Here is a 20,932-nt window from a genome sequence, read left to right as displayed (position 1 = left end):
AAGGTAACATATGGATCAGAGTATATGAAGAATTGTGCTTTACACTTTACAGGACAATGAAATCATGAAATTCGTGTTGTGATTTAAATGTGATTTGCACTTGACGGTTTTTGTTATTCGTTCTTAGTATTAGGTTTCCCTTTCTGTCATAGATCATCATTTAAACAACTTTGAAAGCAAACACTACGTTATAAATCTTCTTTTCATTTGCATCTCAAATATACTTCTAGCAAAACATGAAATTCTTATCAAGTTTTATATATGTTGCATATAATGGAACATTCATTGCTTCATTCTCATTTTATATAAACGATCTACAGTTTTATCTTTGTTGACACGGATATTTACGATAGCACACGGCGTTTTACATGTTCAAATAATTATGACTCATTTCACAGTATTCATTAAAAATGTTTCAGTTATGAAATGTTTTAATTCTTTATCACATCAAGGAACGCATTTTTAGTCTTGCAAAGAAATTTTTTTTTTTTATCTTTAATGTAAAAAACTAAGAAGATCTTATGTTTTTGTTGATTTCTGTTCATTATCAGATAAATTTAGAAGAAATCGTTTAACTTGGAAAAATACAATAATAACAGTGTATAATACAATCTAAAATAACCTCTTCAGGACCACATTATGTTGGATGTCCATCCCCATCGTGGTTAACATCAAGATGTGTTGAGCAGTGTTCGGGAGACAACGAGTGTAGTGGAGATGCGAAATGCTGTTTTAACGGATGTGGTCATACATGCGAAATATCTAGAACATGTAAGTACCAGAAACATTGATTATCAATGTAACATATAAGACACGACGGGTGCCACGTGCTGAACAGGATATGCATACCCTTCAAGAGTACCTCAAATTGCCAGAGTTTTTGATGGGGTTCATGTTGTTCAGTCTATAGTTGAATATGTTGTGTGTAATGTACTTTTGTTTATCTGTTTGTCTTTTATTTGCCATAGCGTTGTCAGTTTATTTTTGACTTATGAGCTTGAATGTCCTTTTTTTATTACAGTTGCTTAAAGGATGCAAAGGTTGTTCAATCACAACTAGAATAGAAGCAACTGGAAATTAACCTACAAAATAAATAATTCATATCATTTCAATCGACCAATAGAAACATAGATTCTGAACGCAAAACACCAGCACCATTGAGCTTTGAATTGCCGTTCAATACTAATCAATCATTTGCTACAATCGTATCCCCAATCACTGTAAACCAAACATACAAAACGTTTCGGATCATAAAATGCATAAGAGCATAAGTCTTGAAAGGTCAGCTGTGCTTGGTAGAATAGCAACCTTTTGAATGCACACTTCCATTAAATAATTCATTAAATTCTAACTGTATTTCCATGATAATCTCTGTATAGAAACTATTACAAAGTAAAACAGCTCACATTTATTTATATTTTCAAATCTCGAATAATATTTCACAGGGTATAGGACACCAGTCAATGTCCCGTTAGTGACAGGTTAGTAATTTATTAAATTTGATAGAAAAGCTCTGTATGTGCAATTAATGAAAAGAAAATATACAAAAATAGCAAGAAAAACAAAAGAAAACTCAAAACAGAAAGTCTCTTATCAAATGGAAAAACAAAAAGCTCGAACACATCAATTGAATGGAAAACAACTGACATATTCCTGACAGACATTGCCTTATGCTGAAAATGATGATTTAATTCTGGTTTTCAAGCTAGCTGAACATTTTACTTGTGAAACAATCGCATGAAATTATATTATATTGACAACAATGTCGGAATTTTTTATACATTAAAACTTTCACTGCATATCCGATACTAAAGTATATCTTTGTGAGTATTATTTAAAAGCAAGCAAATTAGTCTTCTTCATAGATAGTATACTGTATGCTTAAAACACAATCAACGATGCACAATTATTTGTATTTCAGTTTATGTACTATAAATAATATATACGTATTAATTTGCGTGCTTCCATATACGATTCACCATACGTAATTAGTACATTCATGTTGCTGAATGTATTGTTACCGTTTTGGTCTCATTGCATATGTTCGATCTCAAAAATACATTTTTTGTTCAATCTATGTTATATTCACACAGGCAATAGACCTGGTGAATGTCCATTGCATTTAACAAGAAGATGTGTTGAACAGTGCTCAAATGACAATGATTGTTTTGGACAAGGCAAATGCTGTTACAACGGCTGCGGGCATACATGTGAAGCAGACAATACTTGTAAGTAATGAATAAATCCTTTGATAATAGGCGTTTCATTTTTTTAAATAACCGTTTCACAGATGATATCGGATATGTTCCTTATGACGTAACTACACCCCTCTTCTCTTTTCACGAATGTGACCTACCGAAATAGACTATTTACCAGGTTTGTAATAACATTAACAACACGAAGGGTGCCACACCTGCATACCCTTCGGGAGCACCTGAGATCACCCGAGTTTTGGATGGGGTTCGTGTTGCTAAGTCTTAAGTTTTCTATGTTGTTTCCTAAGTACTACTATGTGTCTGTTAGTTTTCTTTTTTTTTTTTAACCATAGCTTTGTCAGTTTATTTTCGATCTATGATTGTCCCTCTGGTATCTTTCGCCCCTCTCTGTTTAGTTTATTTTGTAATTTATTCTGACATCGGACTCGAACTTCTTTCAAACCGAGTTTTACTGTGCGTATTGTTGTGTGTTTGTTTTTCCTCATTGGCTTGAGGTATAGGGGAGGGTTGAGATTTTTTTTTTAAACATGTTTAACCCCGTCTCATTTATTTGCGCCTGTCCCAAGTCAGAAGCCACTGGACTTTGTAAGTCTTGTATGAATTTTAATTTTAGTTTCTTTTACATATTTTGGAGTTTAGTATGACGTCCATTATCATTAAACTAGTATACAGTTTTGAATAGGGGCCAGCTGAAGCACGCTTTCGGGTGCAGGATTTTCACACTGCATTGAAGACTTTTTGGTGACCTTCGACTGTTATCTGCTCTTTGGTCTAATTGTTGTTTCTTTGACACATTCCCCATTTCCATTCTCAATTTTATCTATTGCATTGTGTGCATTCGAAGCCCAAATCAACCTTTATCAATTAGGACAATCTTAAAAGACAGGAAAGTATGACTACGTGCGAAGATATATGGTCAAAGGTGCATGCTGGTGTTGAAACCGTTGTAAATAAAGAAGACGTGACACAATTTTAGCAATTATTTTTCTGAGAATCAATCAATTAATATAAGTTGTAATACATGTTTGATGTTTTTTCGGCGGTCAAAACGTGAATTATCGGCATTTGTTTGTCAGAATCAATGATCATTTATAATTCTTGATTGACAACATATTTGTTACGTTCGGAGGACGTGTTTTTCAGCAGACTGTCGGCATTCCAATGGGAACTAATTGTGTCCCTCTACTTGCCGACTTGTTTCTTTATTATTATGAGGCTGAATTCATGCAGGAACTTCTTAGGAAGAAATATAAGAAGAAAGAGATATCCTTTAACTCTACTTTCCGCTTTATAGATGATGTTCTTTCACTAAATAATTCAAAATTTGGTGACTATGTGGAACGCATCTATCCCATCGAACTAGAGATAAAGGATACTACAGATACAGTTAAGTCGGCCTCATATCTTGACTTGCATCTAGAAATTGACAATGAGGGTCGGTTGAAAACAAAACTTTACGACAAAAGAGATGATTTCAGCTTTCCAATTGTGAACTTTCCATTTTTAAGTAGCAACATTCCAGCAGCACCTGCATACGGGGTATATATCTCCCAATTGATACGATATTCCCGTGCTTGCATTTCCTATCATGATTTTCTTGATAGAGGGTTGCTGCTCACAAGGAAGCTTTTAAACCAAGAGTTCCAAATGGTGAAGTTGAAATCATCCCTTCGTAAATTTTACGGACGCCATCACAAGTTGGTTGGCCGTTATGGAATAACCGTTTCACAAATGATATCGGATATGTTCCTTACGTCGTAACTACAATCCCCTTCCCTCTCATGAATGTGACCTACCGAATTAGACTATTTACCGGATTTGTTATCACATAAGCAAGCCACATGTGGAGCAGGATCTGCTTACCCTTCCGGAGCACCTGAGATCACCCCTAGTTTTTGTTGGGGTTCGTGTTGTTTATTCTTTAGTTTTCTATGTTGTGTGACTGTCATGTGTACTATTGTTTGTCTGTTTGTCTTTTTCATTTTTTAGCCATGGCGTTGTCAGTTTATTTTCGATTTATGAGTTTTACTGTCCCTTTGGTATCTTTCGTGCCTCTTTTATAAGGAAGCAATTATCAAATAAAATTACCATAAGAAAATATAAATTTCGAACTATCAAAATTTATTTTCCGTAGAAAAAGGTTTTTTTTTGGTTATAGTAACGTTTTAGATGTGCACCAGAAGCAGAAAGAAACAAGTGTAAAACTTCAATAAGGCGTTTGCTAAGGATACGTTGTTTTATTTTATTTAGTTTGTTTATTTGTTGTTTCGAAGGTCCTTTTAATAGGTATGAATCAAGACCAGAAGCACTTCAAAATGAATGTAGTATTACAGTAATAAAGATGAACATTTTATTATTAAACATAACTTTAAGTCATTTAACAGTATTTCAGTTAATTTATTTCCAAAGACTTTTGTAGTAAATTGAATTCTGGTTATGTTTAATTGTTTGGTTGACTCATATATATTTATAGCTTAAATTTGAAGCAAATTATTTAACCTAGAAAAACGCATTAGTTCTACCTGTATATAATAAATGTAGTATCTTTCATATCGTTTTGCAGTGATTTCCTCTGTTGGATGTCCTGTGCCATCATTGTTATTAACAAGATGTGTTGAACATTGTTCAAGTAACAGTGATTGTTGGGGACAAGATAAATGTTGTTTTAACGGATGTGGTCATACATGCGAGATACCTAAAGAACGTAAGCATCAGAATTATTTTAATAAAATTGTCAACGTTAAGAGAGAAGACGGATTAATGTCAGCTGCTTTGAAGGAGTTGCTATATTTTGAGATTAATCAAACCAAAAATTAATTTATATATAGATTAAGAAAGAGTTATATTTCAGCTTTAAAATGAGTTAAAGATTTTAAAAATCCATTGAGTAGTTTTGGAGAAATTAATCTTTAAAGACTGTTGATTGGAGTCAAAAAATTCTGACTGTAGTGCTACCTTGATTCAAAAATATGTACATTATAAAAGTAACTTGACATAAACCATCAAAATGTATTATTTATAAAACGCAAATACTTTTAATTACGGTTCCTTGAAGCTATACTTACCCATAAGTAGTTACAACAAATGATTACATTCCCGTGAAAACAACATGTGTTTCTGGAATAACATTCAGACGGTTTATTTGTAACCAAAACTTTGGAATTAAGAAATTTTAAACTATTTAAACCTAAGTCTTGAAATGTAGCCTTTGTCAAATGTCAAAGAAACCTTAGTTGAGCCACAAAGTGATGTGTATGACATTCGTCTCGCTTATTTTTAATATTATTTTCTGTATCATATTTAAATTTAAAAAGGTTTTGTCGAAAATAGCTAACGTAACTTTAATAATTAGTTTATATTATAAGATTGTAACTCAATTTTGAAAAGATTAACATTGCCGATTGTGGGCGCTAGTTTTTTTTTATATTTATAACATATTTTTCTTGTTTAAAATGACAAATACATCAGACACAAGTTTAACAACTTAGTAACGTCATGTCCAAGTGCAGTTCCCAAAGAGTTAATTGATTTTCTATACATTTTAGTAGATCCCGTTATACCAACAACCACAGCCCCGACAGAGCTAGGTATGCGTTTTAAAAATATTTTATCATGGTATTTCAAGCTATGTCACTAGTTTTGTGATATTTCAACATAGCTCATTACTTTAATTAGAGTGTATGCATGAAGACCGTAAATTGACCTAGAATGGTTAACTTTTATAAATTATGACTTTGATAATGAGTTGTCTCATTGGCACTCTAACACATCTTCTAATATCTATGTGTTTCGGCAATTGTTAAAATATAAAAATATGTCTTCAAAATTGAAATAATATCCAAGTACTATAAATTGCTGACTTATATAGATAAGTTTAAACGATAATCATAGATATGTCTTTAAAGACTATTTCAGAAATGCATGTCAGAAATCATTTTGGAGATAAAGTAATATCTCAATAAAGTTGGAAAATAAAACGACAATCCATTCAGATGTTTTATTATCAAACACGCTACCAACTTATTTTTCCTTGCGAACTTTCTTCGCGAATTTCGCAAGCATAACAATAATGTGAATATAAATCGTCCAGAATAAGTAACACACGGATTTTCAGTATTTAGTTCTTTAGTAGTTTACATATATATAATTTATTTTCGATTCATTATTGTAGATCATGCTACACCTACACCAACAATGTCGACAGATTGGAGAGAGTCGGGTATACATTATATATTCAAATGTGTAGTATTATTAAAATTAGCGTTCTAAATATACATTAAGTCCAGTGATGTCATCACAGGAAATGCAAGTAATATTCACGAATTTTGTATTAAAAAAAATATGATGCTAAACTTTGACACCCTCCAATATCAAAATACGTGCACAGTTTTATGATAAACTTCATCGATGAAATTGGCCGCAAAAGTTTAATAAACTCATTATGCAAACCAGCATTAACATTTTCTACGCCAGACTCGCGTTTCGTCTACAAAAGACTCATCAGTGTTATGAAAGCCAGATAAAGTACAGAGCTAAAGAACATTGAATAGCCAAAGTTTTGAACGTTTTTCTAAAAGTTGCTTAGAAAATATTTTCCGATTTTCTATTTAAGTACACATTAACCTGAGGTTCTTGAAAATTAAGAAATGCACGATAAATAAAGTTCTGACCACTTTGCTTATCTTCGGTATTCCAATAATCAATAATACAGTCTCAAACCTTTAAGATAATAAAACGTCAAGCAATTCAACTGCAGTGATATCTTGCTGAAGAAAAGCATTCAACAATAAAACATTATCTAATTCAAAAGTGTTTCAGTTATTATATTTTTCTATATGTTTTTGTAGATCGTGCATTACCAACACAACCGGAAAGGACAGAGCAAGGTAAACATTCTATAAATGTGTTGTCGTATGGTTAAAAGTTACGTTCTAAATATGTATTAAATCCAGCGACGCATTTATATGTAGTCAAATTGCTAGATCAAATATTCCAAAACATTTGTTAAAACATTTTTTTTAAACCTATCAATTCAGAATAATATATATATAATATATGATTCTACAATCTCAAATGGTTAACTTATTTTTATATAATTTTGATGATCAAGAAACATTGACAAAAGAAGATTCGACAGAGCCAGGTATAAATGTATAGATGTTTTGTCATATTGTTATATTTGTCTAAAGGTTGAGAATTATTTCCTTTTATATTTCAACTAAAAATTTAAGGAACACGTACTCTTAAAGTGACAAAATACTGACTATTTAGCTGATGCTATGAGAATCACTGACATATTTTCAGAAAATAACCTAATTGCCTAGTTCTTAATCAAACGATGAAATTAAATGCTCAAAACCTCAAATATGTGGATAACATTTCCTTGCTTCTCAAAATATATAAAATTTGCAACTTGAAATTTAATAAATACATACTATAAAAGTGACAAAGTACTGACTATTTAGCTGATGTACAGTATTCTGATAATTAGTGATACATTTTCAGGCAATAGTCTAATTATCAATAACTAAGTCTATTATCACATAGATTTCACACAATTTTAACACAAGTTGTTTCCTTTTGCAATTGTAAACTTGTTCTTTATTTGGAAGAATGTTATCTGTGATCCTGCAAAGCATGATAAAATTCTATTGAAAGAAAATCATTCGTATTTCGAAAAAAAATAACTATGAATTTGACCATATCAATAATAAATCATGTCAACACAGAAGTGCTGACTACTAGGCTTATTTTACCCTCGGGGAGGAAATTTGACGAACAGATGAATCAACTTAGAAATTGAAAATAAAATCATTTTATATGCCAGGTTTAAACAATTAAAATGCTAGACGTGCGATTCGTCTTAAAAACACTCGGAAGTGACGCTCGATTAATAATCGTCAAACAGGCCAATAATTTAACTATAATTAATAACTTAACGGTTATAAATATCTTATTCTGTTGGTGTTTCAGGTAGTTAATCTATTTTCTATACATATTTGTAGATAATGCAACACTTACTACAACACCTTCGACAGAGCAAGGTATATATATTTTTATAATGGTTTGTCTTATGGTTATATTTGTCTAACTATTTTATCAAACACTTGAAAAAATAAAACGATGACTTATTCAATTCTAGTATTATATTGATAAAAATGAACATTGATCTATAGACAAAAACTTTAGTTCTACAGTATTTCAGATAGTACATTTCGTTTCTTTACATTTTTGTAGATATTGCAACACAAACTCATCTAGATTTGACAGATCTAGGTAAGGATTTTTAATTCATAAATGTGTTGTCGGATGGGTGACATCATACGTTACGTTATAAATATGTATTCAGTCCAGTGACGCATTAATATGAAGTCCAATTTTAATTTGAAGATGCAATATTATAAGGTGATATAACTTTAGGCTGTTCAAACGTTTATCGACTGCATAATCATTTCAAAGAATGATAAGATGAAATTGATTGAAAATCCTTGGTGTTTCGAAAAAATAAATGTTTTGTAAACACTTAATTTATATATTATTTAACTACATGACTGGTGATGCCTTTGGTGGGGGACGTTGACCTGTCTTGACATCGACCCAAGGATTGACGGAAAACTTATCAAATATACCAGACTTAAACAGTTTTACGCAATTCGCTCGTTTCGTATAAAAAAAACTCAACAGTGAGGCTCGAAACATGATGGTCAAACATGCCTATCATTGAACTATAAAACAAAACTTTACGACTTTTATGTTCTAATTCGCCAAGCTTAACCGAACATAAATTATTTAGGCAATAAAACTCAACACATGTATACTGTAGGAATGAGCTCTACTTGCGAGTAGGATATCTGCATTGCGACATACAATAACAAACCAGGTATGCAACTATGTGCTCATCAACACGTGTTGAACATAAACAAACACAGACATGTGCTTCCGGTAATATTAATAAATATATTAAGTATTTATTTATATTGTGTTTCGTGTAGTTGATTTGTTTTCTATTTATAATTTTAGATCATACAACACAAACACCAACCGCCTCGACAGAACAAGGTATACATTTTATTGTTTTGTCGTAATTTTAGATTATTTTCAAAAGTTGTTGGAAGACTTTACTGTATAATTTTTGTAAATTTATTAACTGACATATTATAAGCTATTTAGGTGACAATGTCTAGCTACTTTGCTGCTGTGTTGTATTGATACAATCAATAATACTCTATCTAACAACTGAGGAAATGAAACGACAACTAAATCAACTATAGTATTAACTTGAATAGCGCTATACTACAACTGCCTTTACAAGTCAGGTCACTGACAAAGTACTGACTACTGACTGATGTGCAGAATTCTTATCATGCCATAATAATTTTTTAGATAATTGAGAATATATTACGAAAACTATTTACATATAGTATTATATTGCTTACTAGAAACACTGAACTAGAAACTAGAAAATATTTTATATCGGTTACATGACCGTCGGAGATCTTTGGGTGTCAATTCAGTAGTTAACTATATGGTGTCAAAACTAGACTACACATGAAACAAAGTGACATATTATCTAGCCTATGCCCTAAATTGTTTATTTCAGTCTTTTTTTTTTAATTTGAATAAAAAAAAAAATGTTTCTCATGTTTTTAAATCAAATAAGAGAATTTGAGTCAAATCAGTGAACGTATATTGGACAGCTAGTACCCCATCTAAGTTTCAATTTAGAATTTGGGAAGTTGACTATTACAAAATATAAATTGACAACCTTTCAACTGTAGCATTACATTGCTGACGATGAATATTGAACTATGAAACATGTAATATATCTAGATGTTTAATTCATGTGTTTTAGATGGTTAATTTTTTTTACACTTCTATAGATCATTCAACAAATACAACTTCGACAGAGGAAGGTATATATGTTATAACTGTTATGTCGTAATAATGATTGATTAATTTTGGGTTTGTTAATGGTAAGAGGTCAATAGTTCATGCATGTTCAGGATGAATTGCATTGTTGAAATTTCGTCCTCACAAGACTCTACACTGACGATCGGGTTATAAAAATCAAATAGGTCAATCCTTAAACTATAAAACATGGCTAAATGATTTTGAGTATTTGATTCTACGGTGTTTCGTGTAATTGGTCTATTTTCTATACATATTTGCATATCTTACAACACCAACAGCTTCGACAGAGCAATGTATACAATGTATTAATGTTTTGTTGTAATGTTACATTTTTTTCAAAAGGTTTTTAAGCCTTTTTTGTATATTTCTAGTAACTTTATCAAATGACATATTATAAGCCATTTAAGTGACAAGGTCTGGTAAATTGGCTGATGTGCAGTATTATATATAGATTCTACCACTGCATCGAGTGTAATACGATATATATCCACTCGAGACAGTTAAATTTTCAAATTCAAAACGCGAGGCTTGCCCGAGCGTTTTAAATATTTAAAAATTAACTGTCGAGAGAGGATAAATATCGTATTACACGAGATTTGGTGGTGGAATCTGTTTCTCTAATGATTTTCTAATATTATGCAGGCAAACTTATTCCTTCTTTTCGAATGATCTGCAAAAAGATGTGTCCTTTCTATGTGACGTCATCAGGCATGGTCGCCTTTTTTCATGCCGTCACAATAGGAAATTCAGAGGAAAGCAAGAAAATTCGACGTCATAATCGGATTTTAACCAATGTAGTACTGAGATCAAACGAACCACACGTTGATTAAATTTTTTTATTCAATGGGTGCAGAAAGCGATAAATTGACGAAGAATTAGAGAAATAATCTGTTACGTTATCAAACAATTGAGAAAATAAAACGTAAAACAAATCAACTATAGTATTCACTTGATGAAGATGTACATTTAACTATAGAGCATAACCATACATTTGACTTGGACAGTGTGACAATTTTTTGTTCTACAGTATTTCAGATATCTAATTTCGTTTCAATACATTTTTGTAGATAGTGCAACACCTACACAACCAAATTGGACAGATCTAGGTATATATTTTATAAATGTGTTGTCTTTTTTTATATATAACATAAATAACTTTGTTTTTGATAATCGAGTTGTGTTATACCTTAAAATTCACTTAAAAGGTTCTATCAACTAGTTATGCAGAGATACGATTATATGTACCAGTGGTATGAATAAGGCGAATAGTATCATATGTTTGAGATTGAATATCATTCTGTGAATTTAACCTAAACACATTTGATCATAGTGATCTTAATTTTAATTTAAAAAAAAACGAGTCTTGAGCGTCCATGTTAAGCGAATATATTGACGTAGATGGACGACTTCACACGAAAATCTATGACAAACGGGACGATTTCAACTTCCCAATTATCAATTTCCCATTTCTCAGCAGTAACATATCATCTGCCCCTTCGTATGGTGTTTACATATCACAATTGATACGTTATTCACGTGCTTGTTCACACTATACGGACTTCATATACAGGAGTGTGCTACTTACGCAGAAACTTCTCCAACAAAGTTATGAGGAGGACAGATTAAAATTGACACTCCGTAAATTTTATGGACACCATCACGAATTGGTGGATCCATACGATGTGTGTTTAACCAAACTAGCTAAGGACATTTTTACCACATGGTAGATTGTGGTTTGTCATTATGTCGTCTAATCTTTTAATTACCAAACGTGACTTATTCCCGATTGTGACTGTTTTGCTGAGTGTGAATTCGCATTACTATAAGACGGGTTACGGTACTTGTCTATCCCAAATTAATGTATTTAGTTTAAATGTTTAATGTTATATTTGTAATTCTCATCGGATTTTGTCAAATGTGTTGACGTCTTTTCTATTATATTTATGTGTTATGGAAACAAAAATTAATCACCGCCATCATATATTAGATTTAATTTTGGTCAACATAATCTGTACGATATTTTACGTTTGAAGTTGGATTCATAACAAACTGCACATATATATATTATAGTTAATTGCTATTAATAAGTATTGCAATATGCATTGTGTTTAAATGCAATATCAGTATTTAGTTCTATTTTAATCTTTAATCAATCCTAATTCTATCTTACTTTTGAGATATAGTTTTTCATATGTGACGTAATTTTTCTGCTGTTTCAGAAATTTCATATATTCAAATGTGACGTAATTTTTAATGCCTTTTCACCATCGTATGTGACGTAATTTTTAATGCTTTTTCACCATCGTATGTGACGTCATTTTCATAATTTACTGCGTTGAGGCCTGGACTGAGTCGGGTGTGTCTATTCTGTGTTGGTCATTCATTATGTATTCGTGTTTGTTTTATGTAATGAGTTAATACTTCAGTTTCATTATGTATATCTGTTACATATTCATTTGATAAAATTTACTGTTTGTAATAGCATTAATTGTTCTAAATAATAAGGATGTTCTTATCCCAAGCATAAAAACTTAGCCGTATTTGACACAACCTTTTTCAACTTTTGATCTTCAGTGCTGTACAACAGTTTGTACTTTTTTTCGCTTTCGATCTTTTATATCTGGGCGTCACTGGTGAGTCTTATGTGGACGAGGCGCGTTTTTGGCGTATTAAATTTTAAACCTGATGCTTTTTGTTATTCATTAATCATGTGTTTCTTTGTCTAATACGATTTCCTATTTATTTGTATTGTAGTCCTGTAATATTATGTTGTTATTTCTATGTTATATTTAACATTGCCATTAAAGTGCGAGGTTTGGCATGCCACAAAACCAGGTTCAACCCATTTTTACCTTTAAAAATGTCCTGTACCAAGTCAGGAATATGGCCATTGTTATATTATTGTTAGTTTCTGTGTGTGTTACAATTTAACGTTGCGTCGTTTGTTTTCTCTTATTTTTTAGTGTAAATTGACATTGCGATAAGACGTGTCACGGTACTTGTCTATCCCAAATTCATGTATTTGGTTTTGATGTTATATTTGTTATTCTCGTGGTATTTTGTCTGATGCTTGGTCCGTTTCTGTGTGTGTTAGTTACATTGTGGTGTTGTGTCGTTGTTCTCCTCTTATATTTATGCGTTTCCCTCAGTTTTAGTTTGTTACCCCGATTTTGTTTTTTGTCCATGGATTTATGAGTTTGAACAGCGGTATACTACTGTTGCCTTTATTTAAGCTACAATATATAAAAATGTTTAAACCGTATGCAGTACATTGTCTATTTAATGAAATCAGTGTGTAGTTATCAGAGTATAAGGAATATATTGAATGTTCATTTTGTTTTAGGTTGTATAGACCTATGGGAAAATTGCAGTAGTTATCCAGACAGAAATGAATTGTGCAATCAACCAAATCTTCGAGATAATTGCAGAAACACATGTGGATTGTGTTTTGAAGTTGAAAACTGAGCATATTGAAATCCATGTAATAAAAAATGTTTAAGCAAGTTCTTGGTGAATCATGCCTGTTTCTATGAGATGAATCATGCCTGTTTCTATGAACATGGATATCTGGGTTTTTTTAAAAGCAAGGGGAAATCTTTCGTTGTTATATGTGTAGTAAATCTCCCAACAAAACAATTCAAGAGACCATCATAAACTATATAATAGCAATGATAGAAATTTAAGAAAATAGTACACAAAAACAATTATCAAATCTATATGTAGAGAGTGTGAGAAAATTGATTAAAATGCTTATTTAAATATTACAAAAGTGCATAACTATTGCAGTAATCGATGTACAGTTCATATGTTTTTGCAGTCAATGGGAAAAGCTTGAAAAATGAAATTATGTGTGTTATATATATATATATATATATATATATGTCAATGAGAAAGAAATATATATTCAAAAACTACAAATGTCATTAGAAGTCTTGTCGTCTAGTTCGATCTTTATCATTAGTAAACTATCTAAAAGTATATAAAATCTGTTGCAGTTAGTGGACCTTCAATATATCGTTTTGATTGTTTTTTGTCGTTGTGTTGATGTCTTAACTATCTATACCAGCATATTTTAAGCTCGCCTGGCCGATAAGGCAAAGTCAGCTGTTCTCATAACTTGGCGTCCGTCGTCCATTGCCTTCATCTAACTTTTACAAAAATTATCTCCTCTGTAACTACTTTGAGAAATATAAGCATCTATTTAAAAAAAGTGTTCGATGATCACGTTTGCAAACCAAGATGACTGAAATGGCTAAAAAAACATAGGGAAAATGCAAGTGTTGTCTAATTATTTTGAAAACTGATATGAATAGAGAAAATCTGACCGAAACATAAATGTTCAGAAAGATGGGCTCTTCCAATGGCCCTTATAATTTTCCTTTTTTTCCTTTTTGCCTTTTATCTTGAAAACTATATCAGATATTGAGAAACTTTCAATTGCAAAAATGATTAGCAAGACTGGTTCTACAAATTGTTCCGCAATAGTCGAAATCGTCAATTGACTCTTTTTGTTTTAGAGCTATTGCTCTTTGATGATGATTTGCCTTTTTTTTTTTTGCCTGTTTGACTTATATCTTAAAAATTAGGATAGATAAATCAGCAAGACAAGTTTTACAAATAAGTTTTCATGACCTATTCCTTACTATTAGAGTTTTTGCCCTTTGATGATGATTCTTATACGCCCGTCAAAATTTTGATGGGACGTTTTATAGTATACAAATGCTTGGTATCTGTCTGTCTATCCGGGGTCTACATTTCACATCGTAACTTAAGAACGACTTATCAAAATTTCATGAAACTTAAAACAGATGTTTCTTATGATCTGTATACTTTTATGTGAAAATAAAATTTAAACTTTTTGAGTTATGGGACTTTCTAACTAAAACAAGGGGTGTTTTTTCACATGTTAGACGTATCTCGAAATGATTTATGATTATTGCTTTAAACTTTATACACTTTTATTTATATTAATCTTAAGATCTGTATACTTTTTGGTGATGATGATTAAAATTTTTATTTTAGAGTTATTGAGTTTTTTGGTTAAAAAAAAGGTGGGGTCAATTGTCACGCCGTATCTCAAAAACAAATTTATGGTTATTGCTCAAAACTGTACACACTTCTTATTTATATTAACCTTAAGACATGTATACTTTTTGGTGATGATTCTAAATTTTATTTAAGAATAATTGAGTTTCTTGTAAATAGAAAGGTTGGGTTACAAGTCACGCCGTATCTCAAAAACAATTAATGATTATTGCTCAAAACTTTACACACTTCTTAGTTATATTAATCTACAGATCTGTATACTTTTTGGAGATGATTCAAGATTTTATTTTAGAGTTATTGAGTTTTTGGTTAAAAAAAAAGGGGGGGGTTCACATGTCGCGCCATATCTCAGAAACTATTTATGATTATTGCATTAAACTTCACACACAAGACAACGGGCGTATCATGCTCTCGTGGCACAGCTTTTTATGGACTTACAGTTTACAGTTAATAAATAGACAGAAATTTGAATAAACAAAAACAATTATCAGAAAATAAGATCTTCAATGATTACAATGAAGAGGAAATCGTCTGACGTCATTCCAGTTATTGTTCTTTAATGACGTTTTGGTGATCAATTTTTTTATTATTTGTCTTATATGATAGGATTGTTTCCAAAATCGTTTTAGTAATAGGTAAAATATATATAGAATTATTGCAAGATCAATATGTTTGTCAGTCCAATTATCTTTGCCTCATTTCATAGTTCTTAATGCACATTACAATTCATGTTTTGGTCCCAAAACTACTTTCTAAATGTGTACAATGACTATTAGGTGTGCTTTTCTGTCTAAAAACTAGAGGCTCTCAAGAGCCTGTGTCGCTTACCTTGGTGCATATTAAACAATGGACACAGATATATTCATGACGAAATTGTGTTTTGGTGATCGTGATGTGTTTGTAGATCTTATTTTACTGTTCATTCTTGTTGCTACAATTATCTCTATCTATAATAAACTTGGCCCAGTAATTACAGTTGAAAATATTTTCTAAAAATTTACAAAAAATTTATGAAAATTGTTAAAAAATTACTATAAAGGGCAATAACTCCTTAAGGGATAAACTGACAATTTTGCTCATTTGACTTATTTGTAGATCTTACTTTGCTGAACATTATTGCTGTTTACAGTTTATCTCTATCTATTATAATATTCAAGATAATAAACAAAAACTGCAAAATTTCCTTAAAATTACTAATTCTGGGGCAGCAACCCAACAACAGGTTGTCTGTTTTGTCTGAAAATTTCAGGGCAGATAGATCTTGAACTGATAAACAATTTATTTTTGACAGATTTGCTCTAAATGCTTTGCTTTCAGAGATATAAGCTAAAATCCACATTTCGCCCTTATGTACTATTTTTAGCCATGGCGGCCATCTTGGTTGGTTGGCAGGGTCACGCCACACATTTTTAAAACTAGATACCCAAATAATGATGGTGGTCAAGTTTGGTTAAATTTGGCCTAGTAGTTTCAGAGGAGAATATTTTTTTAAAGGATACTAAAATTTTCGAAAAATTGTTAAAAATTGACTATAAAGGGAAATTACTCTTTAATGGGTCAACTGTCAATTTTGGTCATGTTGACTTATTTGTAGATCTTACTTTGCTGAACATTATTGCTGTGTACAGTTTATGTCTATCTATAATAATATTCAAGATAATAACCAAAAACTGCAAAATTTCCTTAAAATTACTAATTCAGGGGCAGCAACCCAACAACAGATTGACCGATTTGTCTGAAAATTTCAGGGCAGATAGATCTTGACCTAATAGATTATTTTACCCTATGTCAGATTTGCTCTAAATGCTTTGGTTTCAGAGTTATAAGCCAAAATCTACATTTTGCCCCTATGTTCTATTTTAGCCATGGCGGCCATCTTGGTTGGTTGGCAGGGTCACGCCACACATTTTTTTAAACTAGATACCCTAATGATGATTGTGGCCAAGTTTGGATTAATTTGGCCAAGTAGTTTCAGAGGAGAAGATTTTTGTAAAAGATTACTAAGATTTACGAAAAATGGTTTAAAATTGACTAACAAGGGCAAAAACTCCTAAAGGGGTCATCTGACCATTTTGGTCATGTTGACTTATTTGGCCCAGTAGTTTCAGAGGAGAAGATTTTTGTCAAAGCTAACGACGGACGATGACGACGACGATGACGGACGCCGGACGCAAAGTGATGGGAAAAGCTCACTTGGTCCTTCGGGCCAGGTGAGCTAAAAAAGTAATATCACAAAACTAATGAACTCCCGGAAAAATTCAATCAAATGACAAAATCAAAAGCTCAAACACGTCAAATGAATGGATATGACTTGGTAAGACATTTTCTTGTGTAGAAAATGATAGATTTAACCTGGTTTTATAGCTAGCTAAACCTCTCACTTGTATGACAGTCGAATCAAATTCCACTATATTGACAACGATGCATGAACAAAACAAACAAACATATTACTAGGTAAAAATGTCAAAAGTACAATCATTGAAATTTACAGACATATTTTAGAGAAAGATAAACAATAATTGTTCAATAACTTTATTAAATGATATGCAATCATGATACATGACTGAACTGATTTCTTTGCATGATTTTTTGGTTTTCTTTTTTATCGGTTTGGCCTTTTTCTCGAATACCATAAGCAATAGGTCAAGTATGTATGATGTATGGAATTTGAACGATTCATCCTGTGATGCGTACAGGTCAACGATAAGTTTTCCTTACATTGATTATGTGTATCAGATACCATACATGTGTATGGAACAATTGTGAGGTAGTCACTAGACAAGTCCGTTTAGCATCGTTTATATGGTTCATTGATCAATGTTAAGATTTTGTATTTTGATCTTTTTCACAGATAGCGATAGGACCGGACCACTATGTTTGGTGTATAGAATGATTATCAAGGTGTATGTGTCTGTCTGGCATGATTCGTCTGACCGTGACCTCATTTTTATAAAAGATTGATAATGCTAAGTTAATGTAATACTTTTTTTTACTTTTTAAAAATAAATATTGCATGGAGACAAAATACCCTCATGATTATTCGCTTTTAGTATCTATTTATAAACGTATGGTATACATAGTTGAGAACATAAACATGTTTAACCCCACTGCAATTTTGCACCTGTCCCAAGTCAGGGGTCTCTGGCCTTTGTTAGTCTAGAATGATTTTTAATTTTAGTTTCTTATGTATAATTCGGAGTTTAGTATGACGTCCATTATCACAGTACTACTATACATATTTTTAAGGGGTCAGCTGAAGGACGCCTCCGGGTGCGGGAGTTTATCGCTACATTGAAGACCCATTGGTGGCCTTCGGCTGTTGTCTGCTCTATGGTCGGGTTGTTGTCGCTTTGATACATTTCCCATTTTCTTTTCTCAATTTTACAATACACGGAGACCAATACACATATTACATTATATGAATTTGAAAGAAACAATTGATAGCTATATAATTAACAACGTGAACAGTATATGGAACAGATGAATGTTCCTGCTTATTTTTGGGACAATGGCAAGTTGACATGTTAAGGTAAATTTCTTGTTAAATATCTATAATTTAACTAATATTCGCTTTGTAAAAATAGTTATCAAAGGTACCATGATTATAACTTAGTACGCCGGACGAGCGTTTTGTCTACATAAGACTCATCAAGGACGCTCATATCAAAGTTTTTATAAAGCCAAACAAGTACAAAGTTGAAGAGCATTGACGATCCAAAATTCCAAAGATTTGTGCCAAATACAGCTAAGGTAATCTATGCCTGTGTTTAAACAATCCTTAGTTTTTAGAAAGATTCAAACTTTTGTTAACAGGAAATTTATAAAAATGACCACATTATTGATATCAATGCCATTCTATTTATAACATTTTCTTTTTTTGTGTACCCATTCCGTTTGCAAGACCGTGTACGGTCAGCTCCAGGCTCACCGCATACGTTGACATTCAATTGTAAGTAAGATAAGTCGTTATTGCTCCAAATACAGTTTGATATATATTCAACGTGAAGTTACGAAAATGTATAAAACAGCCTTTTTAAGTTTTAAAAATTACAAACAATACATTTTTCTCTATATTAGTTTACAACCTTTTAAATTTGAATAACACAGTATTATTGTGGTACTTCAATACTTCAACGAAACCTCCTTTTAAATGTCGTAAAACGTCAGTTCTTTTCTTTTCAAACTAGCATACGCATTTTGTAGTTTCACAATAACCGGATTTTTATAGAGGTTGTATTTCCATGTATATTTGTATTCAACATCTTAAATACTCCATGTTGAATTATACCTGCAACTTACCAGTACAGGTTAAAAAAAAATTGCCCAAATGTAAATTTGATTCAACAATTTTCAGTTCAAACCGTCATGCATTGGTCATGCTCATAATATAGACCAAAATATCTCACGCTCACAAAATATATATTCAGTATACATGTCATTAGTATTTGTTTTAGCTTACGAACTCATTTTATGTCAAAATCTTTTCCCAGATTGTTCATGGAAACCCGAATTGAAATTGAAGACAAGGCCAGGGTCAATATCCTCTATATTTGTTTCACTCGCACAGTTGGCAAACTCTATACTGTCGGAAATTCGGATAATAAAGAGATTTTATCATATACTTAAAAACTATTTTGCAACAATGTTCAACATATAGTTCAAGAAAATGAAAATGCAATTCTGCGCTTCATGTTACTTTTGGAGGCAAACAACGAACATTTCTTGATAGGGAATATAGTAAGTAAGGGGGAAAGAAACCAATGTTTTGTTCTGTACAGATATTTTCGCTGTTACATATTTATAGGGAAATTATTCTGCCATAGGCGACAATATTAACATTTTCTAAATTTACCACTTTTTAAGATAAAAACCTGGATAAAACAGTTATATGTTGTGTTAGTACTTTATTATTCTGTTTTAAAAATTAAAGCCAAACAGTATAATGACCAACTTCCAACGGAGCTTGTTTATGTTATCCATGTCCACCGTCATTTTGCACCAAATTTATGAAATTTTGGATATCCTATTAGTATAGTAGGTTCTTGATGAATGTCCTACAGTATGATAGGTACTTGTTGAATATCATATTGGTACAGTAGGTTCTAGTTGAATGTCCTTCAGTATGATAGGTACTTGTTGAATGTCCTACAGTGTGACAACTTGTTGAATGTCCTTATGGTATAGAAGTTTCTTGTTGAATGTCCTACAGTATGACAGGTACTTGTTGGATATCCTATTGGTATAGTAGGTTCTTGTTGAATGTCATACAGTATGACAGGTATTTGTTGAATGTCCTATTGGTATAGTAGGTTCTTGTTGAATGTCCTACAGAATGACAGGTACTTGTTGAATATCTTATTGGTATAATAGGTTCTTGTTGAATTTCCTATAGTATGACAGGTACTTGTTGGATACCCTATTTGTATAGTAGGTGCTGTTGAATGTCCTACAGTAAGACAGGTACTCAAGAATGTCATATAGTCAATACTAGATTTTATTAAAAAGCTTATATGTAAAGTTTCGATGTTTTTCTTTAGTCATTGTTTCGCTCCGTTGTTGGTTCATTGTCGCATCAAATTTGGCTTCTTTTTGAGTTCTTCAGAATCAATCAGTCAGAAGACGGTACCGCGGTATATCACGTACTAGTTGTCCAAATATGATAAATTCTGGTGTATATACTCACGCATGTTTTACGTGGGCTATGGTAATAAATGTAGATGTAGGCATGTCCCAAAGCAATTACACATCAGACTCGTATG

The 20,932-nt window shown here is 31.8% G+C and overlaps 1 protein-coding gene across 1 annotated transcript in view; it reads left to right on the top strand.

Annotated features, from left to right (window-relative positions):
• The window catches only part of LOC139512744 (neuroendocrine convertase 2-like), a 29,282-nt gene extending 15,652 nt beyond the window's left edge, over positions 1-13,630 (top strand). Inside the window, exons 18-30 of the mRNA XM_071300608.1 lie at positions 631-771; positions 1,446-1,481; positions 2,094-2,228; positions 4,780-4,920; positions 5,762-5,803; positions 6,388-6,435; positions 7,064-7,102; positions 8,222-8,260; positions 8,454-8,492; positions 9,237-9,275; positions 10,097-10,129; positions 11,195-11,233; positions 13,471-13,630. Coding sequence (XP_071156709.1) covers positions 631-771; positions 1,446-1,481; positions 2,094-2,228; positions 4,780-4,920; positions 5,762-5,803; positions 6,388-6,435; positions 7,064-7,102; positions 8,222-8,260; positions 8,454-8,492; positions 9,237-9,275; positions 10,097-10,129; positions 11,195-11,233; positions 13,471-13,592 — 893 coding nt within the window. The 3' untranslated portion in view covers positions 13,593-13,630. The remainder of the gene's footprint in view (positions 1-630; positions 772-1,445; positions 1,482-2,093; positions 2,229-4,779; positions 4,921-5,761; positions 5,804-6,387; positions 6,436-7,063; positions 7,103-8,221; positions 8,261-8,453; positions 8,493-9,236; positions 9,276-10,096; positions 10,130-11,194; positions 11,234-13,470) is intronic.
• Positions 13,631-20,932: the final 7,302 nt, after the last annotated feature.

The sequence above is a fragment of the Mytilus edulis genome, chromosome 2 (assembly GCF_963676685.1).
Source record: "Mytilus edulis chromosome 2, xbMytEdul2.2, whole genome shotgun sequence".
Classification (NCBI taxonomy): domain Eukaryota; kingdom Metazoa; phylum Mollusca; class Bivalvia; order Mytilida; family Mytilidae; genus Mytilus; species Mytilus edulis.
Note: the sequence above shows the minus strand (reverse complement) of the source record. Positions and strands in the feature narration are given on the sequence as shown.